General features: G+C 46.5%; 1 protein-coding gene across 1 annotated transcript in view; it reads right to left on the reverse strand.

Annotated features, from left to right (window-relative positions):
- LOC122543390 (Golgi reassembly-stacking protein 2-like) overlaps positions 1–12,215 on the reverse strand; it is a 69,731-nt gene that overhangs the window by 35,832 nt on the left and 21,684 nt on the right. The window contains exons 3-4 of the mRNA XM_043682075.2: positions 10,969–11,172; positions 1,723–1,809 (exon numbers count right to left, since the gene is read on the reverse strand). Coding sequence (XP_043538010.1) covers positions 1,723–1,809; positions 10,969–11,172 — 291 coding nt within the window. The remainder of the gene's footprint in view (positions 1–1,722; positions 1,810–10,968; positions 11,173–12,215) is intronic.

Below are 12,215 nucleotides of genomic sequence, written 5' to 3' on the forward strand. Positions count from 1 at the left end.
CTAGAGATATTGCCTCATTCCTGATAAAGGGCTCTTGCCCAAAACGTCAATTCTCCTGCTTCTTGGATGCTGCCTGACCTGCTGTGCTTTTCCAGCACCACACTCCCGACTAGAGATAGGACCTCTGTCCATTAAATAACAGCAAGAACAAGCATTTCACATCGTGTGCCTCCGTGAGGATCAAAAGTGCACCAAACAACTAATTTGCAAATGAGAGTCTTTCCATAGTTCCTGAGGAAGGGCTTATGCCCGAAACATCAATTCTCATGCTCCTCGGATGCTGCCTGACCTGCTGTGCTTTTCCAGCACCACACTCTCTACTCTGATCGCCAGCAGCTGCAGTCCTCACTTTCTCCTCTTTCCATAGTTTGCCTGGCAGTGTCTTTGGAGAGCAGAAGAAGTGGCACAGTGGTTAGCACTGCTGCCTCATAGCGCCAGGGACCCTGATTAGATTCCAGCCTCGGGGGACCACCTGCGTGGAGTTTGCATGTAATCCCCGTGTCTGCGTGGGTTTCCTCCCACAGTCCAAAGATGGGCAGGTTAGGCGAATTGGCCAAGCTAAATATTGCCCACAATGCTCAGGGATGTGTAGGTTAGGTGCATTAGTTAGGGGTAAGTGTAGAGTAATAGGGTAGGGGAATGGGTCTGCGTGGGATACTCGGAGGGTCGGTGTTGACTTGTTGGGCCAAATTGCCTGTTTCCACACTGTAGGGATTCTATGATTCATTAGAATCCATCTCTGCAGAACAGCACAGATGTTGTCACACCTGTTGAATATTCCCAGCATTTTCTGTTCAAAGTAATTTGTGGGAACGTCAAGACAGCCATCAAAGTGGCCATCCGTGCATGAGCAAAGGGTCCTGGTGACGTCAGCTACTGGTAATGGATGTCCCTAAGCCAGAATGCATCTGCATGTCAACTTCATGCATTCTGTGCATAATAATGTCACTGTCTGTGCATGTGCAAATGCAGAAGACCAAATTTCCGCATACCTAGAGGAGCCAGAGACTAAGAATCCAGGAGTAGGGGCAAGAACTGGTAAAGTAGCCACGATGGGGAAATGCCGGTGCTGGACTGGGGTGGACAAAGTCAGGAGTCACAACACCAGGTGATAGTCCAACAGGTTTATTTGAAATCAGAAGCTTTTGGAGCGCTGCTCAGTCTAACAGGTGAAGTCACTTCACCTGTTAGACTATGTCTGGTGTCAAGTGACTTGTGGTAAAGTAGCAGCAGCCATTGAGCAGTGCAGCCAGGCAGTTCCTCATGGCAAGCAGGAGATAGACAAAGGCTCCCAGGCTGAATTTAGACTGAACAGCAAAGACTATGCCCCAGCCTGGCACTTAGCAGCCACCAAATGCTCAAGGGCTGGCTCAATCTACTATCCCTGCAGCTGGAAAGCAGTGGCATTCTTGCCACTTTGCAGTGATGGTATACTGCCTGCTGGAGCAGCCTACACCTTTTGTGCTCCTTGTGCCACCTCGAAGAGGCACTCCTATGATATGCATGTTTTCTGTTTTTATTTTAGACTTCCAGTATCTACAGACTTTTGCATCTTCCACAATTTATTGCTCTGACAACTTTGGCTTCAGAAGGAACATATTTTCTGCAGTCTACGTGCTTATAGATACGGAATCCCAACCTCAAAAAGGTTAATGGATTGTTGGTTTACACACACAAATCCAATAGCTTCTCTGAAAGGAAAAGGAAACATTGTGCAGCTACCTCACGGAGGATTGCTTCAGCTCCAATTATGTAGTCTGTGTATGGTCTCAAGCCAGCCAGTGCAGCAGGGGAATTGAGCTCCACTTCCTGGGGGAAAAAAACCATATTGTTGAAACACAAACAACAAACAAACATACTCCTAAAGACAGGCAAAGCAAGTCACTCTTACAAACCCTCACCCAAGTGAGCAAAGTATCACAAGAGAGCTCATGCTTGTGCTTTGAAAAATTGTTCCCACTTGGTAAATTTGGCACACAATCAGCCAGCTATTTAAGAGGCAAAGCATTACAACGCACACACACAGGTATCCTAACTGATATTTCCCCTCCCCATTCCAATGTCTAATTGGATCACTTGAACCTCTAGCCTGGCTGAGTTCTGCCGAGATCAGGTATTAAACTTGGTATCAAGCAGTCTGTACGGTTCAGTGCAAGATGTCATTTTGAGAAAAAAAAAGGGAATTGATTCAATTTTTATAAGTTTTAGACAGATTACAAGTCACCTCAAAGTGGGATTACCCAGTCAGTCATAATACTCAGGAGTTTGATCAACCACTCAGATGAATGGAGGATTAATGTCAATTCCAAGCAGAAACATGCAGTCACTATCATTATTCAGACAAATGTCATTATCCTCAAAGTGATAACTAGAATATTGTGTTACATAAACACACCTTATTTAAAAACAGACACACTTTACTGTTAGACAGTAAGTCAAGAGTGCGGTGCTGGAAAAGCACCACACACTCAGCTCTGATCTCCAGCATCTGCAGTCCTCACTTTCCCGTTAGACAATAAGACCAAGATTGTAGGGGCTCTTGTGGTGCAGTAGTAGTGTCCCTACGTCTGAACCAGGAGGCCTGGGTTCAAGCCCCACCTGCTCCAAAAAGGTGTGAGATAACATATCTGACCAGGGCGAATATTCTATTCATCACTTTGATAATGACGACAACGACAACAACATGTCGGAATAATGATAGTGACTGCATGTTTCTGCTTGGAATTGACAGCACGTGGCACAGTGGTTAGCACTGCTGCCTCACAGCACCAGAGACCCGGGTTCAATTCCCGCCTCAGGTGACTGGCTGTGTGGAGTTTACACATTCTCCCAGTGGCTGCGTGGGTTTCCTCCGGGTGCTCCGGTTTCCTCCCACAGTCCAAAAATGTGCAGGTTAGGTGAATTGGCCATGCTAAATTGCCCGTAGTGTATGGGGTAGGGGTAAATGTAGGGGAATGGGTCTGGGTGGGTTGCGCTTAGTTAGGTCGGTGTGGACTGGTTAGGCCGAAGGGCCAGTTTCCACACTAAGTAATCTAATCTAATCCTCCATTCATCTGAGTGGTGGATCAAATTCCTTAGTAATATGAGTGGGTAATGCCTGATTAGATTAGATTAGATTCCCTACAGTGTGGAAACAGGCCCTTCGGCCTAACCAGTCCACACCGACCCTCCGAAGAGTTACCCACCCAGACCCATTTCCCTCCGACTAATGCACCTAACACCATGGGCAATTTAGCATGGCCAATTCACCTAACCTGATGAAGGGCTTTTGCCCGAAACGTCGATTTTCCTGCTCCTTGGATGCTGCCTGACCTGCTGTGCTTTTCCAGCACCACACAATATTTCTGAATAGGCTGATTAGGAAAATATCCAAAGACTAAGATTGCACTGCCTGAACAACAGTAAATCTTATGACTGTGAGACATTGTGTTATGAGATATTGTTATAGGCTCTCTATTAACCCACTCATCAGCTCACTATAATAATTAATATCAGGTTCCCAATCATTCATAATCCTTTACTAACCCATTATTTACTAAAACACCACTCATTCATAAAACCACAGTACTGTCATATCCAAATGTTAAAACAACTCCCTCAAATCCATTACTGCATTTCCACACCTTATTAGCCCTTGCTACAAGCAGTGTTTACCTCTGAATGAGTGCAGCATTCAGAACAATACCATCCCCACGGAGTCTCCATGAAACATAATATTAAATCAGCCCTTACCAACCATCTCCTGAACCCGAATAGATTAAGTACTCGTTAAATACCTTTTAACTGGGCCACTATCCCTAAGTGTTTCCACGAAATTGCATGAATGAATGAAACTCATACTAGCAAATCGTAAATAAATCTCACAACCCAGCTGTAGTAATCAGTTTAATATCCTTTATTAAGTATAGGCACAATTTTTAACTTATTTAGAGCATATAGGCCTAGCATTTTAACTAATATTTACTAACTTAAAAGACAAAAGGACTAACACCTCCTCATTATGCAAGCAGACTGGACAGATGTCCCATCAGAAGGAACAGCCAGCACTTAGGAGATGGGTTAAAACATGCGTTGTCTTCCAAGACAGAAGCCCTGTAAACCTTTGTGTACCAGAGATTTAAAACAAAGTAACACCATAGTAATAAAATTTTAATATACATAAGTAGTTTGTATAAAGGGGCTCTTGTAAGAGCTGTATTTCAAGATTCTGTTGCTGCCTCAAACTTGTGCTGAGATTGCTGAATAAAAGAGGCTATTTTTGCCACACACCGATTCCAGTCATTATTTGACAATGATACCAGATATTGCTGCTATTTACACACACAACTTATGTACCCTAAAGTTGCCGTCTGACTTGTGCTGTGCACTTGCACTACGGCCTTTGCAAAGAAATATTCTAGGCTTACTATTAAGCTACCACTGAAAGGCATAGAATCGGTCATAAAATTGCTGCATTTGCACAGTCGAAACAAAAGCAGAAATTGCTGGAGAAACTCACCAGATCTGGCAATATGCAGTCTATGCATCTCCATAGCTACAGCCAGACCTGCTGAGTTTTGCCAGAAGTTTCTGCTTTTGTTTAAGATCTTCAGCATCTGCAGTTCTATATTTTTCAGAATGTTTAGCCCCATCCATTCCAGCCCAAGTATATTTTACAGCATGGTAACGTGTTAATTGACAGTGAAAGTTAACATCTCCTTCCTTGCATAATTTGACACAGAACTCACCCACACTAATTTACATAGCTTTCTCACTCCCTGCACTATTAATTTCACGATCTGTCAGTCTGCTCAGTTAAGGAATTGTGCAGTCGCTCACCCTGTTCAGTCAGGTCCAGGATACCCTGACGTCCCCTGCTGTGATGTTCATCAGTTCACACTTTCAACAACTTGCCATGCAAAAAAAAAATTAAAAACCTAACAATGCAAAGATAACTGTAACTGATAGTAAAATGTCAAGCCACTCCAAATGCAAGTGAGTCCTGTTCAGAAGAACCTTCTCCAATAATTTCCCGACCACTGATGGAAGGCTCACCGGCCTCTAATCTCCTGGATTATCCCTGTGGTCGCTCTTGAACAAAGGGACGACACTGGCTATTCTCCAGCCTTCTGGGACCTCACCTGTGACGAAAGGGGATACAAAGATCTCTGCCAAGGCCACCTTGTCTCCTTCAGGATCCAATCAGGCCCTGGGGACTTATCTTCCTTAAATGTTTTTCCAAGACACCCAACATCCTCTCCTTAAAGCAAGATGTCCTCGAACATCAACATAATCCTCTCTAAATTTACCATCACCCACATCTTTCTTCTTGGGGAATGTTGATGCCAAGTACTCATTAAGGACCTCACCCACTTCCTATGTCTCCACACAAACTGGCTCCTTTGTCCTGGAGTGGACCTACCTTTTCCCTAGTTACTCTCTTACTCCTAATATCCATGTAAAACACCTTGGGACACTCATTGATCCTTATAGCAAAGGACATTTCCTGGCCCCCCTCTAGCTCTCCTTATTCCTTCAAGTTATTTCCTGCTTTCTTGGGTATTTGATTGGTTTCCTAAACTTTACATATGCTTCCTTTTTCTTTACATCTCTCATTGTCCAAGGTTCCTGAATCTGGCCATCCTGGTCTTTCATCCTCTCAGGGATATGCTGGTCCTGAACTCTGGTCAACTGGTTTTTAAAAGACTCCTGTCAGGAACTGGGGGCACATCGGACTAATACTGTTCTAATTTGCCTTCCCCGAATTTAGCACTTTTACCCGAGGACCAGTCTTCCCCTTTTCCATAACTTGGAGAATAATGATCACTGTTCCCAAAATGTTGCCCCACTGAAATTTTGATCATCTGGCCAGGCTCATAGACCAACTAGGGAAGGGGCTGTACTAGACCTTTTATTGGATAATCTACATATCGTTTCAAGAATCCCTCCTTGATGCACCTAACAAATTCTGCTCCATCTAAATCCCTGGCACTAAGGAGGTCAGTGAAAATTGGGATATTATAATCTCCCACTACCACAACCCTGCTGTTTTCACAAAATTCCATGATTGGCAACTTGGGCACAGAAATGGCAGATGGAGTTTAATCCAGACAAATGCAAGGGGATGCACTTTAGAAAGATCAAATTTAGGTGTGAATTATACTAGAAATGGAAGAACCCTTAGGAACATTAACATACAGACGGAGCTGGGCGTGCAGACCCATAGTTCCCTAAAAGAGGCAACACAGGTGGCCAAGGTGATTAAGGCAGCATATAGTTTGCCTCCCTTCATTGGCCAGGGCATGGGGTACACAGTTGGCAAACCATGTTGCAGCTATACAAAACCCTTGTTCGGCCACATTTGGAGCACTGTGTGCAGGTTTAGTTGCCACAATACCATGAACTGGAAGCTTTGGAGAGAGTGCAGAGAAGGTTCACCAGGGTGTTGCCTGGTCTCGAGGAAACATTAAGAAGTGTAGGATTGTTTTCAATGGAAAGATACCGGCTGACAGGAAACCTGATAGAGGTCTACAAAATTAGGAGAGGTATAGATGGGGTGGATAGTCAGAGGCTTTTGCTCAGGGCTGAAGTTTCAATTACAAGAGGGCACAGGGTCAAGGTGAGAGGGGAAAAGTTTAAGGGAGATGCGTGAGGGAGGTTTTTCACACACAGTGGTAGGAGCCTGGAACACACTGCCAGAAGAACAGGCACATTGGTGACTGGATGGATGGATGGATACATGAATAGGGAGGGAAGAGATGGATATGGACCAAATAAGGGCAAAAGGTTTTTTTTAAAAGTTTAGTTAGGGCAGGATGAACAGCGCAGGCTTGGAGGACCAAAGGGCCTGTTCTGCACTGTACCTTTGTTCACATATCCGTTCCTTTAATTCCTGCTGGCTATCGGGAGGGCTATAGTATAGCCCCATCATAGTAGCTGCACCTTCTTTACTCCGGAGTTCTACCCATGCAGCCTTCCAGGACGAGGCCCTCCAAGATGTCCTCTACTTATCACAACTGTGACATTTGCCTTTATCAGTCATGCAACTCCCACCCCTTCTACATCCCTATCATGCCTGAAACGTCTGAACCCTGGAACACTGAGCTGCCAGTCCTGCCCTTCTCTCAACCAGCTTTCTGTAATGGCTACCACATCATAGCTCCATGTACTAATGAAGGCTCTCAGCTCACCTGCCTTATCGGTTATTCTCCTTCCATTAAAACTTCAGACTGCCTGTCTAGCAAGGTTCATTAATCTGGCCCTGCCTGTTCTTCATACCAGATATATTTGATTTTACACTTGTATTTAAAAAAACAAAGCGGTTAGGATCTGGAATGCACTGGGCGAGAGGGTGGGGAGGCAGATTTAAGTGTGGCTATCAAAAGGACATTGGATCATTATTGGAAAAGGAAGAACGGGCAGGGTTATGGGGAGACAATTAGAGTGGGGTCGGGTCGGGTCAGGTTGGGACAAAAGAGTGGAACTAGGTGAACTGCTCCTTCAAAAAGAGAGCTAGCCCACAGGTGACAAGCCAAATCGTCTTCTGCTGTGCTGCAACAATTCTGTGAAAATACTTGAAAGCCATTGAAATACTTTCGAAACATTTCATATTTCACTCCCTCAATGGTGCGAAGTAGCCAGGCACCTGAATTGGTGAGGAAGAACAGCCTGCAGGTTTCCCTTTAAACAAAGGGATTTTATAGGCCCACAGGGGCCATTCACACTCTGCCAGTCAAGCAAAATGTCTTCAGAGTAGATCTTGCGCAGCTGCCTTTTCCTTCCTCTCAGGTGGTTCAGCTCTTGACAACTTTTCATCCATGTGTTTATCCAATGACCATTTAAATGCCCTTAAAGTTGGTGAGTCTACTACTGTTGTAGGCAGGGCGTTCCACGTCCCTACTACTCTCAGAAGAAACTACCTCTGACATCTGTCCTATATCTATCACCCCTCAATTTAAAGCTATGTTCCCTCGTGCTAGCCATCACCATCTGAGGAAAAATACTCTTGCTCTCCACCCTATCTAACCCTCTAATTATCTTGTATGTCTCTATTAAGTCACCTCTCAACCTTCGTGTCTCTAATGAAAACAGCCTCAAGTCCCTCAGCCTTTCCTCTTGCCTCCATACCAGGCAATATTCTAGGAGATCTCCTCTGCACCCTTTCCAAAGCTTCCACATCCTTCCTATAATGCGGTGACCAGAACAGGATGCACTATTCCAAGTGTGGCCGCACCAGAGTTTTGTACAGCTGCAGCATGACCTTGTGGTTCCGAAACTCAATCCCTCTCCCAATAAAAGCTAACACATCATATGCCTTCTTAACAATGCACACTACACCGCCCCCATGACCAACTCCAGCCCCACACCAGGTCCCAGGCCCTAGCTCCCAGCCCTGCCGTATTTTCACCATCCCTCCAGACCTCCCCCTCTCTGAGGACGAATGATCAGTCCTCAGCAGAGGCCTCACCTTCATTCCCCAATGCTCCCGGATCAATGAGTTCGACACGCGGCGAGACATCAAGCATTTCTTCCGCCGCCTTCGCCTCTGCGCCTACTTCTTCAACCAGGACACTCGCCCACCCTCTGACGACCCCTTCTCCCACCTCCAACACACCCCATCCACTTGGACACCCTGTGCTGGCCTCTTAACCACCCTCGATCTCTTCATATCCAACTGCCGCCGCGACATTGACCGCCTCAACATGTCCACCCCTCTTACCCACTCCAACCTTTCACCGTCACAACACGCAGCCCTCCACTCCAGCCCCAACCTCACCATGAAACCGGCAGACAAGTGAGGCGCGGTGGTAGTTTGGTGCACCGATCTTTATACTGCTGAAGCTAGATGCCAACTCGCGGACACCTCCTCCTACTGTCCCCTTGACCATGACCCCACCTCCCACCACCAAACCATCATCTCCCAGACCATCCATAACCTCATCACCTCGGGGGATCTCCCATCCACCGCCTCCACCCTCATAGTCCCACAACCCCGCACCGCCAGTTTCTACCGCCTGCCCAAAATCCATAAACACGACTGCCCCGGCCAACCCATTGTCTCAGCCTGCTCCCGGCCCACCGAACCCATCTCGGCATACCTCAACACTGTCCTGTGCCCCTTAGTCCAAGATTGTATTGGCGCTACCTTGTGCTCCCACGAGGAGGTTGAACAGTTCATCCACTTTACTAACACCTTCTACCCCGACCTCAAATTTACCTGGACCATCTCAGACTCCTCCCTCCCCTTCCTAGACCTCTCCATTTCTAATCTCGGGCGACCGACTCAACACAGACATTTACTACAAACCGACCGACTCCCACAACTACCTAGACTACACCTCCTCCCACCCTGCCCCCTGTAAAAACGCCATCCCATATTCCCAATTCCTTCGCCTCCGCCGCATCTGCTCCCAGGAGGATCAATTCCAATACCGAACAGCCCAGATGGCCTCCTTCTTCAAAGACCGCAATTTCCCCTCAGACGTGGTTGATGATGCTCTCCACCGCATCTCCTCCACTTCCCGCACCTCCATCCTTGAGTCCCGCCCCTCCAATCACCACCAGGACAGAACCCCACTGGTCCTCACCTTCCACCCCACCAACCTCCATGTACATCGTATCATCCTCTGTCATTTCCGCCACCTCCAAACAGACCCCACCACCAGGGATATATTTCCCTCCCCTCCCCTATCAGCATTCCAGGAAGACCACTTCCTCCGCGACTCCTTGTCCGGTTCACACCCCCCACCAACCCAACCTCCACTCCCGGCACCTTCCCCTGCAACCGCAAGATGTGCAAAACTTGCGCCCACACCACCTCCCTCCAAGGCCCCAAAGGATCCTTCCATATCCTTCGCAAATTCACCTGCACCATTTACTGTATCCGCTGCACCCGATGTGGCCTCCTCTACATTGGGGAGACAGGCCGCCTACTTGCGGAACATTTCAGGAAACACCTCTGGACACCCGCACCAACCAACCCAACCGCCCAGTGGCTGAACACTTTAACTCCCCCTCCCACTCCGCCAAGGACATGCAGGTCCTTGGCCTCCAGTGCCAGACCCTGACCACACGACCCCTGGAGGAAGAGCGCCTCATCTTCCGCCTAGGAACCCTCCAACCACACGGGATGAATGTAGATTTCTCCAGCTTCCTCATTTCCCCTCCCCCCACCTTATCTCAGTCCCAACCCCTGGATTCAGCACCGCCCTCTTGACCTGCAATCTTCTTCGCGACCTCTCCGCCCCCACCCCCTCTCTGGCCTAACACCCTCACCTCCTCCACATTTCCAGCACCCCTCCCCCAAATTCCCTCCCTCCTACCTTTTATCTCAGCCCGCTTGGCACACCAGCCTCATTCCTGAAGAAGGGCTTATGCCCAAAACATCGATTCTCCTGCTCCTCGGATACTGCCTGGCCTGCTGTGTTTTTCCAGCACCACATTTTTCAACTCTGGTCTCCAGCATCTGCACTCCTCACTTTCTCCTGCCTTCTTAACAACCCTATCAACCTGGGCAGCAACTTTTAGGGATCTACGTACATTGACACAGAGATCCCGCTGCTCATCTACACTACCAAGAATCTTACCATTTAGCTCAGTACTCTTTATTCCTGTTGCTCCTTCCAAAGTGAATCACCTCACACTTTTTCACATTAAACTCAAAGTTTAATGTTACAGGTTTGGGGGAAAAAATACACAAGGCCAACTTTGAAGCAAAAAGCATTCCCTGCTACAGTAAAAGTGCATGGTGACAATGTTCCTGATGTTTACAAAGCAAAGCAATTTTAAGATACGTATCGCCAGAGATTATATACTGTCATGCTGTTTAAACTCTTCAGTGAAGCGTTTTATCCATCTCTCCTTAGATCAACAGAAATCTATTGCCATTGCTTTCAAGGTAGAATTACACCACTACAGACACTTAGTAAGTGCTTGGCTAGGTTGCATTAGTTGAGCACAGCAAATATACTAAGAAAGCACATTACATACCAAAACATGCCAAACGTTTTCATTTGCTCCTTCAAAACTGCAGAACCGAATGCTGACACCGAGCAAGCCCTGCCCGCCCCACAGATTACTGGGTGTTGCACTGACTTCACGAACAGCCTGTGTCTTGGTGTTGTAAATGGCCATTTTGAGGGATTTTTCCACATGCCCTAGTAACAGATCCCTCAGTGCGTTGTCATCTTTATCCTGAAAGGAAGAAAAATGGATTAGGAAAAACAAACAAATGACCAACTGGGAAAATTCACCACTGCACAACCAGGAAGGACTCATGTTTGACCCCAGGCCACACAGAATTAGCTGACTTCAGTAGAAATGTTAAGTGAGACAATGAATGCCACATACATCAGTGGCACCTCTGCTGGCACAGAATAGTGTTTCAAACATCCAAAAAGACACCTGCCTCATTTCATACAAGAGAAACAATTTGAAGACCCGTGGGCACAAGGTTCAAAGTTACAGCACTGGCCAGGATACAACTGCTCAGGAGTCTCATGCAAGGAAGAAATGAGCAAACTTTGCTGCAAATTCTGACATTCCATACTCCGCAGAGGCACGCACAGACACGGACAGTTGGGAAAGGGAAAAAAAAATCTAAAATTACCAGGCTGTTCAGTGAAGTGAGCTGGGAAGCAACAGTTTGAGAAATGGAAAATATGGTTGCAAGAGTGATGTACAGTATTCCCCACACCACTTGAAAAAGGTGCAAACCACAAGCAAAACAAGTCCCTGTTCACCCCACCTCTACCCCAACAGATACACAAAAAAATGTTTTAATATTGCACAATCCCTCTGTAAGCCAAGCTCAACTGTCATAATTGGCTCAGATATGAATATGAAACACTTTAATAGCAATGGACCCATGTTTGCCAAATACAGCAAAGAGAAAGTCTGGAGATTCTCCTCCTCACCAGGAGACAAATTCCCAGCAAAAATGGGCTGTTGGAAATTATAGCCCACAACACCGAGATTCCTAGCAGTCATCTTGTAAATAGGACAGTCAAATTTTGAGTCAAAATGATCAAATTGCCTAGCATGACTTTTTTTTTTGTGTTTCAACATGCCAAAATTGCACCAACGGGAAATGAAGATTCTGTAAGAGTCTAAGAGATGGCAATGGTGTTTCTAGTACTGGGCAACTCAAAGAGGTATTTCTGTCCTCCTGTGCCTAAAGCACTAAAGCATGTAAGTAGTCACCAATCTCCATGGCAAATCAGTCAAATATTCAGCTC

This window comes from Chiloscyllium plagiosum, unplaced genomic scaffold (assembly GCF_037043375.1).
Source record: "Chiloscyllium plagiosum isolate Xiang-an unplaced genomic scaffold, Cpla_swu_hap1 HiC_scaffold_53X, whole genome shotgun sequence".
NCBI classification, from domain to species: Eukaryota; Metazoa; Chordata; class Chondrichthyes; order Orectolobiformes; family Hemiscylliidae; genus Chiloscyllium; species Chiloscyllium plagiosum.